The 26,255-nt window shown below is 40.2% G+C and overlaps 1 protein-coding gene across 3 annotated transcripts in view; it reads left to right on the plus strand.

The window, feature by feature from the left end:
• LOC133545205 (coiled-coil domain-containing protein 39-like) overlaps positions 1-26,255 on the plus strand; it is a 64,747-nt gene that overhangs the window by 25,881 nt on the left and 12,611 nt on the right. For all 3 annotated transcript variants that reach the window (XM_061890588.1, XM_061890589.1, XM_061890590.1), the window contains exons 13-15: positions 4,703-4,840; positions 14,851-15,059; positions 21,964-22,096. In XM_061890588.1, the coding sequence (XP_061746572.1) occupies positions 4,703-4,840; positions 14,851-15,059; positions 21,964-22,096 (480 nt within the window). The remainder of the gene's footprint in view (positions 1-4,702; positions 4,841-14,850; positions 15,060-21,963; positions 22,097-26,255) is intronic.

Here is a 26,255-nt window from a genome sequence, read left to right on the forward strand (position 1 = left end):
TGTGTCACACACTTAATATAATTATTGTGGGAAATTACCACTCCACTTTAAAGTGAATAATTAATTTCACTTAATCGAGCCATTTCCTAACATTCCACAATACAAAATGATACAAGTATGTTGTAAGTATTGATATCGGATTGCATGTAATGTAAAACATCCGATGCAAGCTGCGATACAAGCAGCCCTGCAGTGGCGTTTACATGTTTGAAGCCGGTTAACATGTAAATGTCCCCCAACAAACACAGAAGTTTAATCTTTCCTCGTATATTTGTGAATTTACAAAAGGTAGGCTATACGCTACAGAGCTTCACAACAGCTAAGCACACAATAGCACACAAGCTAGACCATATGTTATTAAATGTCCTTTATTAAACACTAGTGCAGTGTCAAACATGACATTTGTCAATATAAACAAGTATCAATTCATTATCATTTCATATTACAACAGACGCAAAGTCTCCAAGGCAATAATATCGTATTAGAAAGTATCCAGTAACAAACGTGTCCGCATCACTCAGCTTCCTGTGTCACACACTTAATATAATTATTGTGGGAAATTACCACTCCACTTTAAAGTGAATAATTAATTTCACTTAATCGAGCCATTTCCTAACATTCCACAATACAAAATGATACAAGTATGTTGTAAGTATTGATATCGGATTGCATGTAATGTAAAACATCCGATGCAAGCTGCGATACAAGCAGCCCTGCAGTGGCGTTTACATGTTTGAAGCCGGTTAACATGTAAATGTCCCCCAACAAACACAGAAGTTTAATCTTTCCTCGTATATTTGTGAATTTACAAAAGGTAGGCTATACGCTACAGAGCTTCACAACAGCTAAGCACACAATAGCACACAAGCTAGACTATATGTTATTAAATGTCCTTTATTAAACACTAGTGCAGTGTCAAACATGACATTTGTCAATATAAACAAGTTTTAATTCATTATAGTTTCATATTACAACAGACGCAAAGTCTCCAAGGCAATAATATCGTATTAGAAAGTATCCAGTAACAAACGTGTTCGCATCACTCAGCTTCCTGTGTCACACACTTAATATAATTATTGTGGGAAATTTCCACTCCACTTTAAAGTGAATAATTAATTTCACTTAATCGAGCCATTTTCTAACATTCCACAATATAAAATGATACAAGTATGTTGTAAGTATTGATATCGGATTGCATGTAATGTAAAACATCCGATGCAAGCTGCGATACAAGCAGCCCTGCAGCAGCGTTTACATGTTTGAAGCCGGTTAACATGTAAATGTCCCCCAACAAACACACAAGTTTAATCTTTCCTCGTATATTTGTGAATTTACAAAAAGATAGGCTATACGCTACAAGGAGCTACACAACAGCTAAGCACACAATAGCACACAAGCTAGACCATATGTTATTAAATGTCCTTTATTAAACACTAGTGCAGTGTCAAACATGACATTTGTCAATATAAACAAGTATCAATTCATTATAGTTTCATATTACAACAGACGCAAAGTCTCCAAGGCAATAATATCGTATTAGAAAGTATCCAGTAACAAACGTGTCCGCATCACTCAGCTTCCTGTGTCACACACTTAATATAATCATTGTGGGAAATTACCACTCCACTTTAAAGTGAATAATTAATTTCACTTAATCGAGCCATTTTCTAACATTCCACAATACAAAATAATACTAGTATGTTGCAAGTATTGATATCGGCTTGCATGTAAAACATCCGATGCAAGCTGCGATACAAGCAGTCCTGCAGTGGCGTTTACATGTTTTATAAAACACGATATAAAGAAGTATCAAATAATTATAGTTACAAAATACATACAGACGCAGTCTCCAAAGCAATGTTCTATTAGAGCAGTGGTTCTTAACCTTGTCGGGGGTACCGAACCCCACCAGTTTCGTATGCGCATTCAGCGAACCCTTCTTTAGTGAAAAATAAAGTGTTTTTGTTTTTCAAATTCAAGACAAAGTTGTATGTTTTTGGTAACACTTTAGTATGGGGAACATATTCTACGTAACAAAGACTTAATTTAGAGTTATTTAGACACTAGGGGAACATATTCTCAGTAATAAAGACTTAATTTAGAGTTATTTAGACACTAAGGGAACATATTCTAAGTAATAAAGACTTAATTTAGAGTTATTTCTCTCTCTCTGTAGGTCGTCCTAAGACGAGCCTTCCATTGTTGCTTCCAGTCATCCCGATTCTCAATACATTTGGCCAGTTCCTTGGTACTCTGAGCTCCTGCATCCTTCTTGAGTACGTCCACGTATATTTGTGTGGGACGTCCTCTTGACCGATGCCCATGTGTTGGTTCCCACAGCACCAATTTGCTGGCTGGCAGCTCCTGATGTCTTTGGCAGTGTCCTGCAAGTCTCATTCTCCTTACAGCAATCTTCTCGCTCACCCTTGCTATTCCCTTGTAGAGGATTCTGTTGGTTACGTGCGCACTCTTGTCGATGTTAAGCATTGCACGCAGCATCCTGGTGTAGTAACCATCCAGAGACTTCTCCAGGGTTGGCTTCAGGGTCCAGCATTCGCTGCCATAGAGGAGAACGGACTCGACTGTCGCGTAGAATTTGGCGGGGGAGGTTGGAGTTCCATACATTGGTCATGCCTTTCAGGGCCCTCCATGCAAGTGCCTTCCTCACTTTAAGATCTTGCTCAGTTGAGTTGACCCATGCGCCCAGGTACTTGAAGTCCTCAACTTCTTTCAGCACAGTGCCTCCTGCTGTTACCAGAGCTTGATGTTCTTGTGGAATGTTGTAGGTCATGACCTCAGTTTTCTTGGCATTTAGCCTAAGGCCAACCTTGGCACACTCTAGTTCTACGCTGTGTAGTAGTACTTGTGCTTGTTTCACGTTGTTGGAGGGCAGACTGATGTCATCTGCATAGTCAAGGTCTGTCAGGACCACTGCCGGTTGTCGACTCGACTTCCTTGGTGCCAGCGTGAAGCCAAGTTCCTGCTCTTCCTGAGCGCATGATCAAGGACTATGATGAAGAGGAAGGGGGCTAGTTTATCCTCTTGTATAACTCCAGCCAGGATGTCAAACTCCTCGCTGTTGCCTTCTGGGGTCACCACCCTGGCCCTTGTTCCTGTGTACATGGACTCTATTGCTCGGAGTAGGTCCGGAGGAATACGGTATGCCTTCAAGATCTTCACCAGCGTTTTATCGAGTCAAATGCCTTTTTAAAGTCTATGAAGCATAGGACTGCAGTCAGGTTGTCCTTCCTCACCTCCTCAATCAATCTCCTCAGTGCCAAGATCTGGGCTGTAGTTGTTCGTCCTTCTCGAAAGCCATTCTGATTTACTCTCAGGTGAGGGTCGATTGCATGCCGGACCCTGTTTAGGATCATGCGGTTGTAGACTTTCGCAGTGATACAGGTAAGGCTCATACCTCTGTAGTTGTCTGGCTTCGAGAAGTTTCCGGATTTGGGCACTGGGACGATGTTTGATAGAGACCACATATCAGGCAGCAGAGCAAGGTTGCATCGAGATCACAGTTCTTCACGACCTCTGGGGGTATGCCGTCCGGGCCAGCGCTTTTTCCCACTCTTACTGTGGCTTTTGCCCTGGAGAGCTCTCCGAGTGTAAAGAGTTATTTGTACACTAGGGGAACATAGTCTAACTAATAAAGACTTAATTTAGAGTTGTTTGGTTAGGGCTAGGGTCAGGGTTAGAGGGTTAGGGTTAGGCTTATAATAAGGCATTAAGTAATAGTTAATGACTAGTTAAGAGCCAATATGTTACTAATTTGCATGTTAAAAAGCAACTAATTAATGGTGAATATGTTCCCTATACTAAAGTGTTACCATGTTTTTTGTACTGGTGCACAAAATGAACCGTGCATGAACATCACCTTCTTCAAAGAACAAAACCAAGACAGTGCATAAACTCACAACAAATTACACACCTGCAAATGAATCAGCTGTTGCCGTATCCGTAATATGCCAACAGGGAGAAGTTTGTATTTACACGAAGAGTCGACTCACCGAACCCCTAGGGTTCGATCGAACCCTGGTTAAGAACCACTGTATTAGAGTATCCAGTAACCAACGTGTCCGCATCATTCAACTTCCCGTGTCATGCACTTAATTTAATTATTGTGGGAAATTACCATGCCACTTTAAAAGTGAATAATTAATTTCACTTGGTCAAGCCCTTTTTCTAACATTCCACACTCCAAAATAATACTAGTATGTAGCAAGTATTGATATCGGCTTGCATGTAAAACATCCCATGCAAGCTGCGATACAAGCATTCGGCGGAGCTTACTTGTTTAAACCAAAGTTTGATCTTTCCTCGTGGTTAAGTGAATTTATAAAAGGTTAAAATACTAGGCTATACCCTACGAGGAGCTAGATACTGCTAAGCACACAATAGCACACAAGGTATAACCTGTCCTTAATCAAACAAATTGCAGTGTGAAACATGACTTGATTTGTCAATATAAACATGTATCAAATATGATGGTTGCATAATATAAAGTGTCCAAGGTGTAGTAAAAAGTATCCAGTAGCAAGATTGTCTGCATCATTCAACTTTTTCTAAAATGACATTCCAAAATAATAAAAGTTTGTACTATGATGTGTGCCAATACTCGAGGCTGTGATATCGGTATCGTTTCGGAAGTGAAAAAGTTGTATCAGGACGCCCCGACACTTAATTGTTGTCTTTGTGACAGGAGGACATTCGCTATTTGGGGAAAGAGAGGGAGGATTCTGCCGCCCAGAAGGAGGAGCTGTACAACAAGGTCATAGAACTGAAGCTGATCAATAGTAACATAGAACGAGAGATGAAGAAACTCGGGTTCAAGAACCAGGTACAATGCTCATGTGATGACTACTCGTTATTTTCATACTTGGAATATTTTAAATTTTTATTTTATTTTTAATTTTGTTTTGATTTATTTATGTATTTTTTTGTCCTGTCCAGCTTCTTAGGCAAATCACATAGTTCAGGGGTGTCAAACTCAAATACAGAGTGGGCCAAAATTTTAAACCGAACAAAGCCGCGGGCCAAGGTTGAACAAATTAACCTTTTAATTGGGACCCTAACAAGTTTTGCATTGAATCTTGAACAAGCAAAGCTTACAGTATATAACTTTATAGTGACATGCAAAATCGAGTTTAAAGTAATAATAATTAGAAAATCAAATGGCATATCAAATCAAATTTAAATAAAAATGGAATGCCTCTTTTGGCGGCGAGGTTGAGATGGACAGGGTTTGGTGATATATTGTAGCGTCCCCGAAGAGTTAGTGCTGCAAGGGGTTATGGGTATTTGCTCTGTTGTGTTTATGTTGTGTTACGGTGTGGATGTTCTCCCGAAATGTGTCATTCTTGTTTGGTGTGGGTTCAAAGTGTGGCGCATATTTGTAACAGTGTTAAAAGTTATTTATACGGCCACCCTCAGTGTGACCTGTATGGCTGTTGACCAAGTATGCGTTGCATTCACTTGTGTGTGTGTATAAGCCGCATATATTGTCTGACTGTGCCGGCACGCTGTTTGTATGGAGGAAAAGCGGACGTGGCGACAGGTGGTAGAGAACGCCAAAGGCAATGCCTTTAAGGCCCACCCCCAATATTGTTGCCCGGGATGAAATTTGGGAGGGGCACTGTACTTTGGGAGTCTTCCGGGAAAATCGGGAGGGTTGGCAAGTAATAGTATTAGCGGTGAATGCGGCGTTACAGCGGCGGGCCAACTCTAATGTTAATTTGATATTGTCTCAAGGGCCAAATTAAATTACACGGGGGCCAGAGTTTGACACCCATGATATAGTTGATGTAGCTGCCCATATCGGCTGTTCAGATAAACTTTACAAAAGAGAAGTGTAGGATACTTCTCTTGTTGCCTCTTTTTTAAACCTGTTTCTTTTTTAAAATGTTTAATTTTGGGGCATAACACTGTCGATAAATTTTGCTTTATTGTACAGAACCCCAAAACCAGTGAAGTTGGCACGTTGTGCAAATCGTAAATAAAAACAGAATGCAATGATTTTCAAATCCTTTCCAATCTATATTCAATTTAATAGACTGCAAAGACAAGATACTTAACGTTCAAACTGAGAAACTTTATTTTTTTGCAAATATTAGCATGTGAGTGTGAATGTTGTCAGGGCTCAGGAACACTTCAGAAAACCTCTGTCAGTAACTACAGTTGGTCGCTAAATCTGTGAGTGCAAGTTGAAACTATGCAAAGTGAAAGCCATTGATCAACAACACCCAGAAACGCCGCCGCTTCGCTGGGCCTGAGCTCATCTAAGATGGACGGATGCAAAGTGGACTGCTGCACCAGGTCCACTACTAACCACATTGTGAAGTACGCGGACGACACAACAGTATTGGGCCTCATCCTTGACAATAACATCTGGTTGACTGGTGCAGAACCAAAGACCTGGTCCTGAACGTCAACAAGACCAAGGAGATCATTGTTTACTTCAAGAAGCACCAGTCCAGCCACGCTCCACTCTTAATCAACGGCACAGCGGTGGAGATGGTAAGCAGCACCAAGTTCCTGGGGGTGCAGATAACTAACAATATGACCAGGTCCCTACTCACCGGAGCTGTTGTAAAAAGCGCTCAGCAGCACATGCACTTTTTGCGTCGGATGAAAAGAGCACAGCTCCCTCCCCTAGTTCTCACCACATTCTACAGAGGCACTATAGAGAGCCTACTGACCAACTGCATCTCTGTCTGGACTTGAGCCTCCTGTGCCTCAGACTGGAAGTCTCTCCAGAAAGTGGTTAGGACGGCGGAAAAGATTATCAGGACTCCTCTTCCTCCTATACAGGAGATCGCAAAAAGCCGCTGCCTGACCAGGGCTCAGGAAATCTGCAAAGACTCCTCCCACGCCCACCAAGGACTGTTTTCACTGCTGGACTCTAGAAAGAGGTTCCGCAGCCTCCGTAGCAGAACCTCCAGGTTCTGTAACAGCTTCTTCCCTCAGGCCGTAAGACTCTTGAACGCATCATAATGAAATTTTCCCCTCAACTCCCTCCAAAATGGATTAACTCGCTGAAATAAAAAAGACAATATAACATACATCCATAATCCTGGATGCATATGCAAAAGTGCCATGTATTTATCTGTACAGTAATCTATTTATTTATATCTGCACCTTATTGCTTTTTTTCATCCTGCACTACCAAGAGCTAATGCAACGAAATTTCGTTCTTATTTGTACTGTAAAGTTCAAATTTGAATGACAATAAAAAGGAAGTTTAAGTCTAAAATGTTCTGTGGTCTAACGAGTCCACATTTCAAATTGTTTTTGGAAACTGTGGACGTCGTGTCCTGCGGACCAAAGAGGAAAAGAACCATCCGGACTGTTATGGGCGCAAAGTTCAAAAGCCAGCATCTGTGATGGTATGGGGGTGTATTAGTGCCCAAGTCATGGGTAACTTACACATCCGTGAAGGCACCATTAATGCTGAAAGGTACATACAGGTTTTGGAGCAACATATGTTGCCATCCAAACAACGTCTTTTTCTTGGACGCCCCTGCTTATTTCAGCCACGTGTTACAACGACAGGCTTCATAGTAAAAGAGTGCGGGTACTAGACTGGCCTGCCTGTAGTCCAGCCCTGCCTCCCATTGAAAATGTGTGGTGCATTATGAAGCCTAAAATACCACAACGGAGAGATGTACATCAAGCAAGAATGGGAAATAATTCCATCTGAAAATATGAATATGATGTATTAAATGCATTGGTGAAGAAGTTAATTTTAATTGAAGTGAATGATAACTTTGCTTGGAAGGCAACATATGTTGCTCCAAAACCTGCATGTACCTTTCAGCATTAATGGTGCCTTCACAGATGTGTAAGTTACCCATGCCTTGGGCACTAATACATCCCCATACCATCACAAATGCTAGCTTATGAACTTTGCGCCTATGACAATCTGGATGGTTCTTCTTAGTTCCGGAGGACACGACGTCCGCAGTTTGCAAAACCTATTTGAAATATGGACTCTTCAGACCACAGAACACTTTTCCACTTTGCATCAATCCATCTTAAATGAACCTTGGGCCCAGCGAAGAGCATAGAGTTTAAACTTGCACTTACAGATGTAGCGACCAACTGTAGTTACTGACAGTGGTTTTCTTAAGTGTTCCTGAGCCCATGTGGTGATATCATTTACACACTGATGTCGCTTTTTGATGCAGTACCGCTTGAAAGATTGAAGGTCTGTATTTATCATTGCTTACATGCAGTGAGTTCCCCAGATTCCCTGAACCTTTTGATGATGATACACACTGTAGATCATGGGTGTCAAACTCTGGCCCGTGGGCCAAATTTGGCCCGCCGTTTAATTTCATTTTGCCCTTGAGGCAATACCAAATTAACATTAGAGATGGCCAGCTGGTATTATAACTCCGCATTCACCACTAATACTCATACTTGCCAACCCTCCCGATTTTCAGTGCCCCTCTCGAAAGTCTCCTGGGGCAACCATTCTCCCGAATTTCTCCCGATTTCCACCCGGACAACAATATTGGGGGCGTGCCTTAAAGGCACTGCCTCTAGCGTCCTCTACAACCAGTCGTCACGTCCGTTTTTCCTCCATTCAAACAGCGTGCCGGCCCCTGTCACATGATAAATGTGGCTTCTACACACACATAAGTGAATGCAATGCACACTTGGTCAACTGCCATTCCGGTCACACGGAGGGTGGCCGCATAAACAACTTTAACACTGTTACAAATATCAATCAATCAATCAATCAATGTTTACTTATATAGCCCTAAATCACTAGTGTCTCAAAGGGCTGCACAAACCACCACGACATCCTCGGTAGGCCCACATAAGGGCAAGGAAAACTCACACCCAGTGGGACATTGGTGACAATAATGACCCAGTGGGACGTCGGTGACAATGATGACTATGAGAACCTTAGAGAGGAGGAAAGCAATGGATGTCGAGCGGATCTAACATGATACTGTGAAAGTTCAATCCACAATGGATACAACACAGTCGCGAGAGTCCAGTCCAAAGAGGATCCAAGACACAGCAGCGAGAGTCCCGTTCACAGCGGAGCCAGCAGGAAACCATCCCAAGCGTAGGCGGACCAGCAGCGCAGAGATGTCCCCAGCCGATACACAGGCAAGCAGTACATGGCCACCGGATCGGACCGGACCCCCTCCACACGGGAGAGTGGGACATAGAAGAAAAAGAAAAGAAACGGCAGATCAACTGGTCTAAAAAGGGAGTCTATTTAAAGGCTAGAGTATACAAATGAGTTTTAAGGTGAGACTTAAATGCTTCTACTGAGGTGGCATCGCGAACTGTTACCGGGAGGGTATTCCAGAGTACTGGAGCCCGAACGGAAAATGCTCTATAGCCCGCAGACTTTTTTTGGGCTTTGGGAATCACTAATAAGCCGGAATCCTTTGAACGCAGATTTCTTGCCGGGACATATGGTACAATACAATCGGCAAGATAAGGTGGAGCTAGACCGTGTAGTATTTTATACGCAAGTAGTAAAACCTTAAAGTCACATCTTAAGTGCACAGGAAGCCAGTGCAGGTGAGCCAGTACAGGCGTAATGTGATCAAACTTTCTTGTTCTTGTCAAAAGTCTAGCAGCCGCATTTTGTACCAACTGTAATCTTTTAATGCTAGACATGGGGAGACCCGAAAATAATACGTTACAGTAGTCGAGGCGAGACGTAACAAACGCATGGATAATGATCTCAGCGTCTTTAGTGGACAGAATGGAGCGAATTTTAGCGATGTTACGGAGATGAAAGAAGGCCGTTTTAGTAACGCTTTTAATGTGTGCCTCAAAGGAGAGAGTTGGGTCGAAGATAATACCCAGATTCTTTACCGTGTCGTCTTGTTTAATTGTTTGGTTGTCAAATGTTAGAGTTGTATTATTAAATAGAGTTCGGTGTCTAGCAGGACCGATAATCAGCATTTCCGTTTTTTTGGCGTTGAGTTGCAAAAAGTTAGCGGACATCCATTGTTTAATTTCATTAAGACACGCCTCCAGCTGACTACAATCCGGCGTGTTGGTCAACTTTAGGGGCATGTAGAGTTGGGTGTCATCAGCATAACAGTGAAAGCTAACACCGTATTTGCGTATGATGTCACCTAGCGGCAGCATGTAGATGCTGAAGAGTGCAGGGCCAAGGACCGAACCCTGGGGAACTCCACACGTTACCTTAACGTAGTCCGAGGTCACATTGTTATGGGAGACACACTGCATCCTATCAGTAAGATAAGAGTTAAACCAAGACAGGGCTAAGTCTGACATACCAATTCGTGTTTTGATACGTTCTAATAAAATATTATGATCGACGGTATCGAAAGCAGCGCTAAGATCGAGGAGCAGCAACATAGATGACGCATCAGAATCCATCGTTAGCAATAGATCATTAGTCATTTTTGCGAGGGCTGTCTCCGTCGAGTGATTTGCCCTGAAACCGGATTGAAAGGTTTCACATAGATTGTTAGACGCTAAGTGTTCATTTAACTGCTCCGCAACAATTTTTTCAAGGATTTTTGAAATAAAGGGAAGGTGAGACACCGGTCGGTAATTTACCATGAGGTCAGGATCGAGGTTAGGTCTTTTAAGAAGAGGATGAATAACCGCTTTTTTGAATGCTAGGGGAACAGTGCCCGAGGAGAGTGATAAGTTTATAATATTTAGCACTGATGGACCTAATAATACAAAGAGTTCCTTGATCAGTTTCCCAGGAAGAGGGTCAAGTAAACATGTTGTCTGTTTTATTCCATTTACACGTTGTAACAATTCCTCTAATGTTATTTCCTCAAAACGAGAGAAACTATTTTGGAGGGCAGTATCCGCCGTATATACAATCGTGTCAGTGTTAATAGAACCCTGTTGTAGCTGGGACGCATTGTCTTTAATCTCCTTTCTAATGACTTCAATTTTCTTACTAAAGAATTGCATAAAGTCATCAGCTGAGTGGGTTAAGCTACTGGAAGGAGTCCCTTGTTGGGTTAGCGATGCTACCGTACTAAACAAAAATTTAGGATCGTTTTTATTACGGTGGATGAGATTTGAGTAATATTTAGCTTTAGCTAAGGTAAGCATGCGTTTATAAGTTATTAAACCATCACTCCATGCTTGATGGTGCACCTCAAGTTTAGTCGTGCGCCATTCTCGTTTCAGCTTTCTGCATAATAATGTCTGAGCTCTAGTTTCTTCTGTAAACCACGGGGTGCGCTTTTTTGGAGCCTTTTTTAACTTTAGCGGTGCTATGTTATCAATGGTTTCGCGCAGGGCGTCGTTAAAGTTGTTAGTGAGGTTATCAATAGAGCCCACATACTTTGGGAATGGTGCCATTACCGAGGGCAGTAGGTCAGCAAGAGTTGTCGTTGTGGCTGTATTAATGTTGCGGCTGCTATAGCAGTTATTATTATTATTAGTTTGACGAACATGCGTCTGAACCTCGAATTTTATAAGGTAATGATCGGACAATACTTTAGTATACGGGAGTATCGTAACTTTGGAAACGGTGATGCCCCTGACAAGCACTAGGCGCGGTGGGTCCGATGGGGTATTCATATGGATATTAAAGTCCCCCATTATGATTATATTATCGGCGTGTGTCACTAGATCAGCAACGAACTCTGAGAATTCATTAATAAAGTCCGAATAGGGCCCTGGGGGGCGGTAGATAACAGCCAGGTGTAGAGGCAGCGGTGTGACAGACCTCCTAGTAAGCACCTCAAACGATTTATATTTATTATTTATGTTAGGACTAAGGTTAAAGTTTTCGTTGTATATTAGTGCGACCCCCCCACCCCTTTTGAGCGGACGGGCAATATGCGCATGTGTAAAGTTAGGAGGACATGCCTCATTTAGCGCAAAAAAGTCGTTTGGTTTAAGCCAGGTTTCGCTGAGACCGATGACGTTAAGATTGTTGTCTCTGATAATATCATTAACTAACAACGTTTTGGGAGACAATGATCTTATGTTTAAAAAACCTATATTATAGGTAGTGGGCTGTATGCGCCACACTGTGAACCCACACCAAACAAGAATGACTAACACATTTCGGGAGAACATCCACACCGTAACAGAACATAAACACAACAGAACAAAGACCCGAGAGCCCTTGCGGCACTAACTCTTCCGGGATGCTACAATATACACCCCTTGCTACCACCAAACCCAGCTCACCTCTTTATTTTATTTTCAAATTTATTAGCCTGTGGAAAAGGTTAATGTTGATATTTACCTCAGAAGGCTGCAAATAGAAAGGAGGCATTCAATTTTTTAATTTAGATTTTATTTAATATACCATTGATGTTTTTCGTTTGTTTTGTGAAAGTTGATTTTGCACTATTAAGTTATATAAGCGTTGCTTGTTCCATATTCAGTCTGGAAGCAAATCAGCAAACTGAGCAATAATTAACATTTTATTCATGCACTTTCTCTTGCTACTTCAAGGCTTGAATATTTGATTCATTCCTTGTTATTTTATTTTCAAATGTGTTATTAGTCTGTGGAAAAAGTTTATTTTGATATTTACCTCAGAAGGCTGCAAATAGAGAAGAGGCATTACATTTTATCTACATTTTATTTGATATGCCATTGATATTTTTAAATTATTATTATTTGAAACTCGATTTTGCATGTCACTATAAAGTTATATAAGCCTTGCTTGTTCAATATTCAATCTAAAACTTGTTTGGGTCCCTCTTAAAAGGTTAATTTGTTCAACCTTGGCCCGCGGCTTTGTTCACTTTTAAATTTTGGCCCACTCTGTATTTGAGTTTGACACCCCTGCTGTAGATGGTGAAATCACTAAGTCCTTTGCAAAAGCTCGTTGAGAAATGTTGTTCTTAAGCTGTTGGAAAATTTGCTCACGTATTTGTTCACTAAGTGGTGACCCCTCGTTTCATCCTTGTTTGTGAATGACTGAGCATTTCATGGAAGCTGCTTTAATACCCAATCATGGCACCCACTTGCAGAGGTGGGTAGAGTAGCCAGAAATTGTACTCAAGTAAGAGTACTGTTACTTTAGAGATTTATTATTCAAGTAAAAGTAAGGAGTAGTCACCCAAATATTTACTTGAGTAAAAGTAAAAAGTATGTCGTGAAAAAACTACTCAAGTACTGAGTAACTGATGAGTAACCTGATTACGGCAACAAATAATGCACAAAAACATAAAAATAGCAATGAGCAAATTCAGAGCCAGGAATATCTCTTAAGCAACTAAAACAATAATATATATTAAAGAATAGTACATTAAAATAAAATAAAAAAAATGGCACATTGAGCCACAATGACTTAACAGCACCATAACCTCAGTAGGCATTCATTGATTTGATTGATTGATTGAGTGATTGAAACTTGTATTATTAGATTTCACAGTACAGTACATATTCCGTACAATTGACCACTAAATGGTAACACCCCAATAAGTTTTTCATTGTTTATCAATTACTTAATAAATGACCAAGTCGAGGTGATCTACCTCATATATACATATACATACACACACACACATCATTTATACACACACATATCATATATATACATATATATATATATATATACACATACATACATTTATATATACAGTATATAATGTATATTTATTTATTTTGCCATTTTTGTTGACATGTTAAAGGTGTTTTAATGAATATACATACATTTTTAACACATAAATTCCTATCTTTCATGAAGACAAGAATATGAATTGGTGTATTACCTGATTCTGATGACATGCATTGATTGGAATCAGACAGTAGTGCTGATAACGTCCCGGTTTTCAAATGGAGGAGAAAAAAAGTTCCCCCTTCCTGTCTAATACCACATGAAAGTCGTTGGTTTTTGGCATCTTAATTGTCCAGCTTCCATATTCGTTTTCATACACTTTACAAGAAATACATTGGCGGCAAGCTCCGTAGCTTGCTAGCTTGTATGCGCTGGCTTTCGGAGACTCTTATTTTGTTAGCGCAGGCGCGATGGAGCGGCGCTTTTATTGTGAAGACAGGAACTTTGCGATCAGTCTTTAGGCTTTTGACGGGAAGTACGGTTGAAATAAAAAGTGTCTTATTTTCTTTACACTTTTGATTGATTGATTGAAACTTTTACTAGTAGATTGCACAGTACAGTACATATTCTCTACAATTGACAACTAAATGGTAACACCCCAATAAGTTTTTCAACTTGTTTAAGTCGGGTCATGTGACCGCCTGGTTCTGTTTGATTGGTCCAACGTCACCAGTGACTGCATGTGATTGGTGAAAAGCAGGCATGGGTAGATTCTACTTTGAATCTCTGTCATAAACCAAAACAAAAATTAATAGATCGATAAAAAAAAAAGTAGCGAGTAGCGAGCTTAATGTAGATAAATGGAGCGGAGTAAAAGTAGCGTTTCTTCTCTATAAATATACTCAAGTAAAAGTATGTTGCATAAAAACTACTCGTTGAAGTACAATTTATCCCAAAAGTTACTCAAGTAAATGTAACGGAGTAAATGTCGCGCGTTACTACCCACTTCTGGCCACTTGTTCCCAATTAGCCTGCATACCTGCGGGATGTTCCAAATAAGTGTTTGATGAGGATTCCTCAACTTTCTCAGTCTTTTTTACCACTTTTGCCAGCTTTTTGGAAACATGTTTCAGGCATCAAATTCCAAATAAGCTAATATTTGCCAAAAATAACAAGAGTTTTCCAGTTTGAACGTTAAGTATCTTGTTTTTGCAGTCCATTCAATTGAATATAGGTTGAAAAAGATTAGCAAATCATTACATTCAGTTTTTTTTTTTTTAACATTTACACAACGTGCCAACTTCACTGGTTTGGAGGTTTGTATACAGTAAGTCAGCATCCCTCTCTCTGATCAGGAGTACATCGTGGAGCAAAACATATCCAAGCTAGAGGTGAAGCGCAAAAGGGATCTTCTATTCAACAAGGCCAACAGCGTGGTGTCGTTGGAGAAAAGACAACTGAACGTGAAAAAAGCCATCCAGGAGAGGCAAGAGGAAATCAGAGTCTACATACAAATGCTCGGCCAGCAGCTGAGGACCACCGAGCAGGAGAGACTGGGAATCAGGTACAGAAAGACAACTCAGTTATGGCCTAAAAAAAAATCACTTTCAATGACTCATCATGCTGGCTTAAAAGTTTAAAACAGGGGTGTCAAACTTTTTATTTTAAAATTTTAGCTCAGGGGCCAAATATATTCCTAAGTGGGCCGGACTGGTAAAATCCTGGCATGATAACTTTAAAATAAAGACAACTTCAGATTGTTTTCTTTGTTTAAAATAGACCAAGCACATTCCAAACAATTACAAATAATTGTTTTTCTTTTACAATTACACGTTGCGGTTATTGGTATTTTATCTTCAGTTGTCGTTATTTATACTTTCTGAATAAATTATGTGATAATGTTCATCAGTCAAATAGGTGGATTTGAGTCTGGCAGAGACTTAAAATGCTCCCATTGTTAATTTTGTTCTTATAGAACAGTGGTCCCCAAGCTTTTTGTATCCGCGGACCGGTCAACGCTTAATAATTTGTCCCGCGGCCCGGGGGGGGGGGTGTCTTTTTTTATTATTATTATTTTTTTTTTCCTTCTTTGTCATGAAAAAGGGACGTTTTTGTCATGAAAAAGGGAGGTTTTTGTGGTTGGTGCACTAATTGTAAGTGTATATTTTGTTTTTTATGGTGATTTCATAAAATAAATAAATAAATAAATAAAATATATATATATATATATTTTTTTTTAAATAAAAAATTCTTCTGCGGCCCGTTAACAATCGGGCGACGGCCCGGTGGTCGGGGACCACTGTTATAGAAGATAAAATGAATAATATTATTAAAATTAAATTACAGGATGAAGTTTATTCAATCTCCTTAACTGATGTACTAACATCCATCCATCTTCTTCCGGTTATCAGAGGTCGGGTCGCGGGGGCAGCAGCCTAAGCAGGGAAGCCCAGACTTCCCTCTCCTCAGCCACTTCGTCTAGCGTTCCCAGGCCAGCCAGAAGACATAGTCTTCCCCGTGGCCTCCTACCGGTTGGACATGCCCTAAACACCTCCCTCGGGAGGCGTTCGGGTGGCATCCTGACCAGATGCCCGAACCACCTCATTTGGCTCCTCTCGATATGAAGGAGCAGCGGCTTTACTTTGAGTTCCTCCCGGATGACAGAGCTTCTCACCCTATCTCTAAGGGAGAGCCCCGCCACACGGTGGAGGAAACTCATTTGGGCCGCTTGTACCCGTGATCTTATCCTTTCGGTCATGACCCAAAGCTCATGACCATAGGTGAGGATGGGAACGTAGATCGACCGGTAAATTGAGAGCTTTGCCTTCCGGCTCAGCTCCTTCTTCACCACAACGGATCGGTACAACGTCCGCATTACTGAAGACGCCACACCGATCCGCCTGTCGCTCTCACGATCCACTCTTCCCCCACTCGTGAACAAGACTCCTAGGTACTTGAACTCCTCCACTTGGGGCAGAGTCTCCTCCCCAACCCGGAGATGGCACTCCACCCTTTTCCGGGCGAGAACCATGGACTCGGATTTGGAGGTGCTGATTCTCATTCCGGCCTAACATTGTGTGGTTTATTCTGTAGATATGTAGCATCATCTGCAACAAAATTTGTGAATTTGGACTTATTTATTGATCTCACATGAAGTTAGAAGGGGTTACATATTATTTCAGCATATCAATGTGCGCCCAGAAAATGTGTCCACAGTAGGGTTGTCCCAATACCATTATTTTGGTACCGCTACCAAAATGTATTTCGATACTTTTTGATGCCTTTCAATACTAAATAAAGGGGATCACAAAAACGCAAAATCTTACGGTACATTAAACATATGTTTCTTATCGCTATCGAACAATGTTGTATTTAACTAAAATAGTAAGTAAGCAAACAAAGGCTCCTAATTTGGGTGCTGACGTATGCAGCAACATATTGTGTCATTTATCATTCTATTGTTTTGTCATAATTATGAGGGACAAACTGTAAAAAGGAATTATCAAGCCACTTGTTCATTTACTGTTAATATCTGGTTATTTTTTGTTTCAACATCTAATGGGCGGTATAGCTCGGTTGGTAGAGTGGCCGTGCCAGCAACTTGAGGGTTGCAGGTTCGATCCCCGCATCCGCAATCCTAGTCACTGCCGTTGTGTCCTTGGGCAAGACACTTTACCCACCTGCTCCCAGTGCCACCCACACTGGTTTAAATGTAAAAATCAGATATTAGGTTTCACTATGTAAACCTCATTGAGTCACTAGAGAAAAAGCGCTATATAAATATAATTCACTTCACTTCACTTTACTTGCTTATGGCTGTCCATCGTTCTATGTACATGTGTGTTAAAATGTAATAATCACTTATTCTTCTGTTAGTTTTGGATGATACCACAAATTTAGGTATCCATTCGATACCAAGTAGTTACAGGATCATACATTGGTCATAATTCAAGTTATCATGTGTCCAGGAACGTATTTCCCAAGTTTATAAACATAATATGAATTTTAAAAAAAGATTTAAAAAATATCGATGTTCATGATCATTGTACTATCGACTAGATACACTATTGTATTTGGTATCATTACAGTGGATGTCAGGTGTAGATTCACCCAGGCGCACTAGCTTTTGTGAGCAGTGATGCCGGTGAGCTATCCATCCATCCATCCATCAATTTTTTTACCGCTTATTCCCTTTTGGGGTCGCGGGGGGCGCTGGCGCCTATGTCAGCTACAATCGGGCGGAAGGCGGGGTACACCCTGGACAAGTCGCCACCTCATCGCAGGGCCAACACAGATAGACAGACAACATTCACACTCACATTCACACACTAGGGCCAATTTATTCAATCCTACAGTGTGAAGTGAAACATGTTTAGCTATTCCTCTTCCTGTAAGGATGATACTTGTAAGAAACTCACTTTATTTATCACCAAAGAGGTGAGGATTAGTGATTCAAAAGTAGCTAAAACACTGCTGACTGTGGATGGATGTTCGTGGCTAGCTAACCTTGTTGAAAGCACTTCAGTGTGTTACAGTGTTATAACTTCAGCTTTATCGTCAGTTTTTAGGCCAAAATGCATCCATTTTCCCATTTCTGTCTACACACTGTTTCTGCTCGTAAGTACTCCGTGATTGTGCGCTGCCGAACATGCTCCTCTGCTCGTAAAACCAGCAATGTCACGACCTGACAACACGCCGTCATACCCGGGAACCGGTGCCTTTCAAACAGAGTATAGTACCGTTTTTGATTCATTCGTACTGCGATACTATACCAGTGTCGGTATACCGTACAACCCTAGTCCCCAGTCTTATGTACAACAGGAAATGTAAAGATTATTATTATCAAAAGCATTTATTTGGCTAGAAATCTCACAGGTTGGATTACCAACAACATATTTGTCAATCAAGGCATAAACATAACAATCCACATTTTGTATACTATCACAAATAAGCAGCTTATGTGTTGTGTTCCAAACACAGAAGTGTTACAGTACAGGCTAAAAGTTTGCACACACCTTCTTATTCAATGCATTTTCTTTATTTTCATGACTATTTACATTGTAGATTGTCACTGAAGGCATCAAAACTATGAATGAACACATGTGGAGTTATGTACTTCACAAAAAAAGGTGAAATAACTGAAAACATGTTTTATATTTTCTTCAAAATAGCCACATTTTGCTCTGATTACTGCTTTGCACACTCTAGGCCATGGGTGTCAAACTCTGGCCCGCGGGCCAGATTTGGCCCGCCGTGTAATTTAATTTGGCCCTTGAGGCAATATCAATTTAGCATTAGAGCTGGCCCGCCGGTGTTATACAGCGTCGGTGCCGCTAATACTCATACTTGCCAACCCTCCTACTTTTCCCGGTAGACTCCCGAAGTTCAGGGCCCCTCCTGAAAATCTCCCGGGGCAACCATTCTCCCAAATTTCTACCGATTTCCACCTGGACAACTATATTGGGGGCGTACATTTAAGGCACTGTCTTTAGCGTTCTCTACAACCATGTCGTCATGTCCGTTTTTCCTCCATACTAACAGCGTGTCATATAATATTTGTGGCTTTTACACACACACATACGCACAAGTGAATGCAAGGCATACTTGGTCAACAGCCATACAGGTCACACTGAGGGTGGCCGTATAAACAACTTTAGCACTGTTACAAATATGCGCCACACTGGGAACCCACACCAAACAAGAATGACAAACACATTTCGGGTGAACATCCGCACCGTAACACAACAGAACAAATACCCAGACCCCCTTGCAGCACTAACTCTTCCGGGAAACTTCCAGCAAACTGACCAATAATTAACGTTTTATTCATGCATTTTCTCTTGTAACTTCAAGGCTTGAATGTTTGGTTCATTCATTATTGTTATTTTATTTTCAAATGTATTATTAGCCTGTGGAAAAAAATTGATATTTACCTCAGAAGATTGTAAATAGAAAAAAAGGCATAACATTTTTTTTTTAAATTTTATTTGATATGCCATTGATATTTTTTTAATTATTATTATTATTATTATTTGAAACTGGATTTTGCATAAAGTTATATAAGCCTTGCTTGTTCAATATTTAATGCAAAACTTGTTTGGGTCCCTATTAAAAGGTTCATTTGTTCAACCTTGGCCCGCGGCTTTGTTCACTTTTAAATTTTGGCCCACTCTGTATTTGAGTTTGACACCCCTGCCCTAGGCATTCTCTCGATTAGCTTCAAGAGGTAGCCGCCTGAAATGGTTTTCACTTGGGTTGGACACACCTTCTCATTTCAAGGCATTTTCTTTATTTTCATGACTATTTACATTGTAGATTGTCACTGAAGGCATCAAAACTATGACACATGTAAAGTGAAAACCCTTTCAGTTGACTACCTCTTGAAGCTCATCGAGAGAATGCTAAGAGTGTGCAAAGCAGTAATCAGTGCAAATGGTGTCTATTTTTAAGAAACTAAAATATAAAACATGGTTTCAGTTATTTCACCTTTTTTTGTTAAGTACATAACTCCACATGTGTTCATTCATAGTTTTGATGCTTTCACTGACAATATACAACATGGGTGTCAAACTCTGGCCCGCGGGCCAAATTTGGCCCGCCGTGTAATTTCATTTGGCCCTTGAGGCAATGTCATATTAACATTAGAGCTGGCCTGCCGGTACTATACAGCGGTGGTGCCGCTATAACACCGCATTCACCGCTAATACTCATACATGCCGACCCTCCCGATTTTCCCGGGAGACTCCCGAAGTTCAGTGCCCCTCCTGAAAATCTCCCGGGACAACCATTCTCCGGAATTTCTCCCGCTTCCCACTCGGACAACAATATTGGGGGCGTCCCGTCCGCTTTTCCTCTATACAAACAGCGTGCCGACCCAGTCACATAATGTAAGCACACGTAAGTGAATGCAGGGCATACTTAGTCAACAGCCATACGGGTCACACTGAGGGTGGCCGTATAAACAACTTTAACACTGTTACAAATGTGCGTCACACTGTGAACCCACACCAAACAAGAATGAGAAACACATTTCGGGAGAACATCTGCACTGTAACAAAAATAAACACGACAGAACAAATACACAGAACCCTTTGCAGCACTAACTCTTCCAGGACGCTAGAATATACACCCCCTGCTACCACCAACCCCGCCCACCTCATTGTTATTTAATTTTCAAATGTATTAGCCTGTGGAAAAAGTTAATGTTGATATTTACTTTAGAAAGCTGCAAAAAGAAACCAGGCATTACATGTTTTATTTAAATTTTATTTCATATACAAATGTGCGTCACACTGTGAACCCACACCAAACAAGAATGACAAACACATTTCGGGAGAACATCTGCACCGTAACAAAACATAAACACGACAGAACAAATACCCAGAACCCTTTGCAGCACTAACTCTTTCAGGACGCTACAATATACACCCCCTGCTACCACCAACCCAGCCCACCTCATTGTTATTTAATTTTCAAATGTATTACCCTCTGGAAAAAGTTAATGTTGATATTTACTTTAGAAGGCTGCAAAAAGAAACCAGGCATTACATTTTTTATTTAAATTGTATTTAATATACCATTGATGTTCTTTCGTTTGTTATTTGAACGTTGGTTTTGCACTATTAAGTTATATAAGCGGTGCTTGTTCCATATTCAGTGTTAAAGCAAATCAGTGTAGCAAACCGAAAAATAATTAACGTTTTATTCGTGCACTTTCTCTTGCTACTTCAAGGCTTGAATGTTTGATTCATTCATTATAGTTAATTTATTTTCAAATGTATTATCAGCCTGTGGAAAAAAAGTTTATGTTGATATTTAACTCAGAAGGCTGCAAAATAGAAAAGAGGCATTCAATGTTTATTAAAATTGTATTTGATATGCCATTGATATTTTTTCATTATCATTATTTGAAACTCGATGATTTTGCACGTCACTATAAAGTTATATAAGCCTTTTTTGTTCAATATTCAATGCAAAACTTGTTTGGGTCCCTATTAGAAGGTTAACTTGTTCAGTTTTGAATTTTGGCCCACTCTGTATTTGAGTTTGACACCCCTGATCTATAATATAAATAGTCGTAAAAATAAAGAAAACGCTTTGAATGAGAAGGTGTGTCCAAACTTGTGGTCTGTACTGTAGCTCCGCCCCTTCTGGCAGGGAATACAAAGAATTGCACACCCAGTGGACACATTTAGAACAGCACTTTTTCTTTCATCCAAATTTGTATGCTTGACACCCCTGGCTTAAAATGTAGATTTCACATACAGACACTCACATTCACACTCGCAGACAATTTCAAGTGAACAGGATAGAGTTGAAAATGAATGGACATGATGAGAGATACTAGCATTTACAGATCACAACATGTGAGGATTGTTTTTATATGTGGTTAAATATTGGCCAGTGTTGATTTTTTTTCAGCATTTGTATGCACATTTCTTCCATGTCGAAACGCTTCTCTTCTTAAGTGTGGAACTGAACACAAAGTTGTCCAAAGTCCACGCCTCCAAGAAACATTACGAGGTTGTGACTTTTTCGATGGCGACGTTTGAAGAGGACGATGAGGACGCCGTGAGGTCTCAAGCTCACTATATCGCCAAGGTAATGATATTGTAAATGCTCCAATTACTGCCTCTCTACCGTTTACAACAGAGTTATAGTGAATAACCTCAGAGGTGTCTAATTAGCGTTGAGTAAAATAAAACAGAAAATAAAGCAGTGGCTGTAGGCAACCTCCTAATGCTGAGAGAGCCAAAAAGCCAAATATTTGTAAATATATTTCCGGAAGAGCCATATAATATTATTTTTTAACACTGAACACAACTAAACGCGTGCATTTTTAAGTAAGACCAACATTTCTAGAGTATAATAGGTCTCTTATTCTTTGTAATAACATTGTTATTCTAAAGCTAAATGTGGAGGGGGCGTGGCCTGCGGGCCTGCAGCGACAGGTGCGTAGACGGCCCACCTGGGCCTTGTTATCTAATCCCCTGTCGCTCTGTTATAAGCAGCAGCCAGGAGGAGAGACTGGGTTGGAGCTGGAAAAACTATTGCTGGAAAGCAACTGAGAGACTTATTGAAAAATAAGACAATATTGTAACCCTGAAACAGGCTCTCATGTCGGCGCTTGGGGGTCTGAAGAACCCCCAGGAGGGCACGCCCCACACTAACCAATAATAAATAAATAACTTCTTACCATTAACGCAACTTGTTGAACAGGTGTGGTAGAAAACGGACGGATGGATTAAAAATGCATGAGAATGTTTTATATTTTGAACATTATTTTTAACACTGTGATTACAAGTGAAATTATTCTTTCCTTATCGTACCTGTTCAAGAAGTTGCGTTAATGGTAAGAAGTTATTTATTTATTATTGGTTAGTGTGGGGCTTGCCCTCCTGGGGGTTCTTCAGACCCCCAAGCACCGACATGAGAGCCTGTTTCAGGGTTACAATATTGTTTTATTTTTCAATAAGTTGCTTTCCAGCAATAGTTTTTCCAGCCCCAACCCAGTCTCTGCTCCTGGCTGCTGCTTATAACAGAGCGACAGGTGATTAGATAACAAGGCCCAGGTGGGCCTTCTACGCACCTGTCGCTGCAGGCCCGCAGGCCACGCCCCCTCCACAGTTAGCTTCAGAATAACAATGTTATTACAAAGAATAAGAGACCTGTTATACTCTACAAATGTTGGTCTTACGTAAAAATGTACGTGTTTAGTTGTGTTCAGTGTTAAAAAAAAAATAAATATGGCTCTTACGGGAATATATTTTAAAATATTTGGCTTTTTGGCTCTCTCAGCCAAAAAGGTTCCCGACCCCTGCTCTAGAGCCATAGGTTCCCTACCCCTGTCCTAACGTGACCACCAGATTACAGTAGTTGCATTTGAAATGGTGCTGTCAAACCTTTTTTTTTTAATATATATATTAGATTTATCATGATCAAGCACAGTAAATAATATAAATCAACTTTAAAAATACCTCAATATTTTGACCCAATTGCAATTGAATTGTTAGAATGTTGCGCGCGGAATTTTTCGCTTAAATGCACGCCTTTTATTTGCTCAAATTTGCTAACAGTTTTATCCAAAGCACAGGTCCCCAGTGTTTTTTGCACTAGGTTTAATGTAAATTACACGTGTGGCAGACAAACACAGCAAAAATACAGTAAGTGCATGAAGAATACCACTTGCCATAACGCTAAATTAGTGGGAGCCTTGGCCTTTTTTCCCGCTTTGCAAAAAGCTCTCCAAAGACTTGTTTTGGGCTTATTTTTTGATGCGTTATACATGATTTGTCATTGTCGAGGACAAGAGCATGGATAACGAATAAAACTAGAAAAAAAGAGCAGTTAAAATATAAGAATGGATTTCAGGAAAAATAACAACCTAAAAACTATTGAAATAAACTAACTGCTGGATATAATATTATTATTTAAATTATTTACAAATCTAAAAAATTATGTATTCTCAGCATGTTGCAGAATCTTTAAAGGACATTTTCTATTGGCATAAACACTCACAGAAGTTGAAGCTTCTAAAGTAACTTAGTAGGAATGATCTGGATCAGCCTCCTATATGTAATGACTTTTTTCCTTATTCCATTTGGCATTTGCCCATGTTTTCAGAGTTATTTGAACCGGCAAACAATAACAAAATGAATTAATTGAAGTAATTAAATATATGTATATGCCATCCATCCATCCATCTTCTTCCGCTTATCCGATGTCGGGTTGCGGGGGTAACAGCCTAAGCAGGGAAGCCCAGACTTCCCTCTCCCCAGCCACTTTGTCTAGCTCTTCCCGGGGGATCCCGAGGCGCTCCCAGGCCAGCCGGGAGACATAGTCTTCCTAACGTGTCCTGGGTCTTCCCCGTGGCATCCTACCAGCGGCTTTACTTTGAGTTCCTCCCGGATGGCAGAGCTTCTCATCCTATCTCTAAGGGAGACCCCCCCCACACGGCGGAGGAAACTCATTTCGGTCGCTTGTACCCGTGATCTTATCCTTTCGGTCATGACCCAAAGCTCATGACCATAGGTCAGGATGGGAACGTAGATCGACCGGTAAATTGAGAGCTTTGCCTTCCGGCTCAGCTCCTTCTTCACCACAACGGATCGGTACAACGTCCGCATTACTGTATATGTCTTGGTTAAAATCATTGAGGTTGTTATAATCAATCATCAATCAATCAATGTTTATTTAGTTAGCCCTAAATCACAAGTGTCTCAAAGGGCTGCACAAGCCACAACGACATCCTCGGTCCAGATCCCACATAAGGGCAAGGAAAAACGCAACCCAGTGGGATGTCAATGTGAATGACTGAGAAACCTTGGAGAGGACCGCAGATCCATCCCCTGACTGCCTGCCCCTCTAGGGAAGACCATATAAGACCATTCTTTGTGGTTTTGGTAAATAAACACCTAGCTATAATGACCCTATTTTTCGGACTATAAGGCGCACTTAAAATCCTTTTTATTTGATCAAAACTCAATAGTATGACCCGGTGTGCCTAATGTACGGAATAATTTTGGTTCTGCTTACCAACCTCGAAGCTATTTTATTTGGTGCCTGGTGAATTGATGAGTGTCACCAGTAGATGGCAGTCACACACAAGAGATACGTGTAGAATGCAATACGACTCAAGTAAACAACACAAACATTTTATATTTTCCATTGAAAATATTGACTATTACACACGGCGCTCAAAAATCTATCAAAATGTTTTAACACGCACCGCTTGACAACATAGGAATATTATTGTGGTGTGTGTATAAGGTAAGACATAATTTTTGTCGTTTTGTTTCGCAATATTGTGAAAATGCAACTTTTCTTACCTTCTCGTACCTGCTGATCTGTATTTGGGTTCTGCATAAGTCCTGAAAATGTGCACGCATCCGCCTTTGTAGTCCGTGGGGACACCCTAGTCCAGGGGTCACAAACGCGGTGCCCGCGGGCACCAGGTAGCCTGTAAGGACCAGATGAGTAGCCCGCTGGCCTGTTCTAAAAATAGCTCAAATAGCAGCACTTACCAGTGAGCTGCCTCTATTTTTTAAATGTTATTTATTTACTAGCAAGCTGGTCTCGCTTTGCTCGACATTTTTATTTTTAAGAGAGAAAAAACTCAAATAGAAATTGAAAATCCAAGAAAATATTTTAAAGACTTGGTCTTCACTTGTTTAAATAAATTCCTTTATTTTTTTTACTTTGCTTCTTATAACTTTCAGATAGACAATTTTAGAGAAAAAATACACCCTTCAATTTTTTTTTAGGATTTTTAAACACAAAGTCCTTTTTACCTTTTAAATTCTTTCCTCTTCTTTCCTGACAATTTAAATCAATGTTCAAGTATTTTTTTTATTTTATTGTAAAGAAAAATAAATACATTTTTGTTTAACTCTTCATTTTAGCTCCTGTTATTTCGACGAAGAATATTTGTGAAATATTTCTTCAAACTTATTATGATTAAAATTCCAAAAATTATTCTGGCAAATCTAGAAAATCTTTAGAATCAAATTTAAATCTTATTTCAAAGTCTTTTGAATTTCTTTAAAAATGTTTGTTCTGGAAAATCTAGAAGAAATAATGATTTGTCTTTGTTAAAAATATAGCTTGGTCCAATTTGTTATATATTCTAACAAAGTGCAGATGGGATTTTAACCTGTTTAAAACATGTCATCAAAATTCTAAAATTAATCTTAATCAGGAAAAATTACTAATGATGATCCATAAATTATTTTTTTTAATTTTTTCAAGAAGATACGAATTA

Source organism: Nerophis ophidion, linkage group LG28 (assembly GCF_033978795.1).
Source record: "Nerophis ophidion isolate RoL-2023_Sa linkage group LG28, RoL_Noph_v1.0, whole genome shotgun sequence".
NCBI classification, from domain to species: Eukaryota; Metazoa; Chordata; class Actinopteri; order Syngnathiformes; family Syngnathidae; genus Nerophis; species Nerophis ophidion.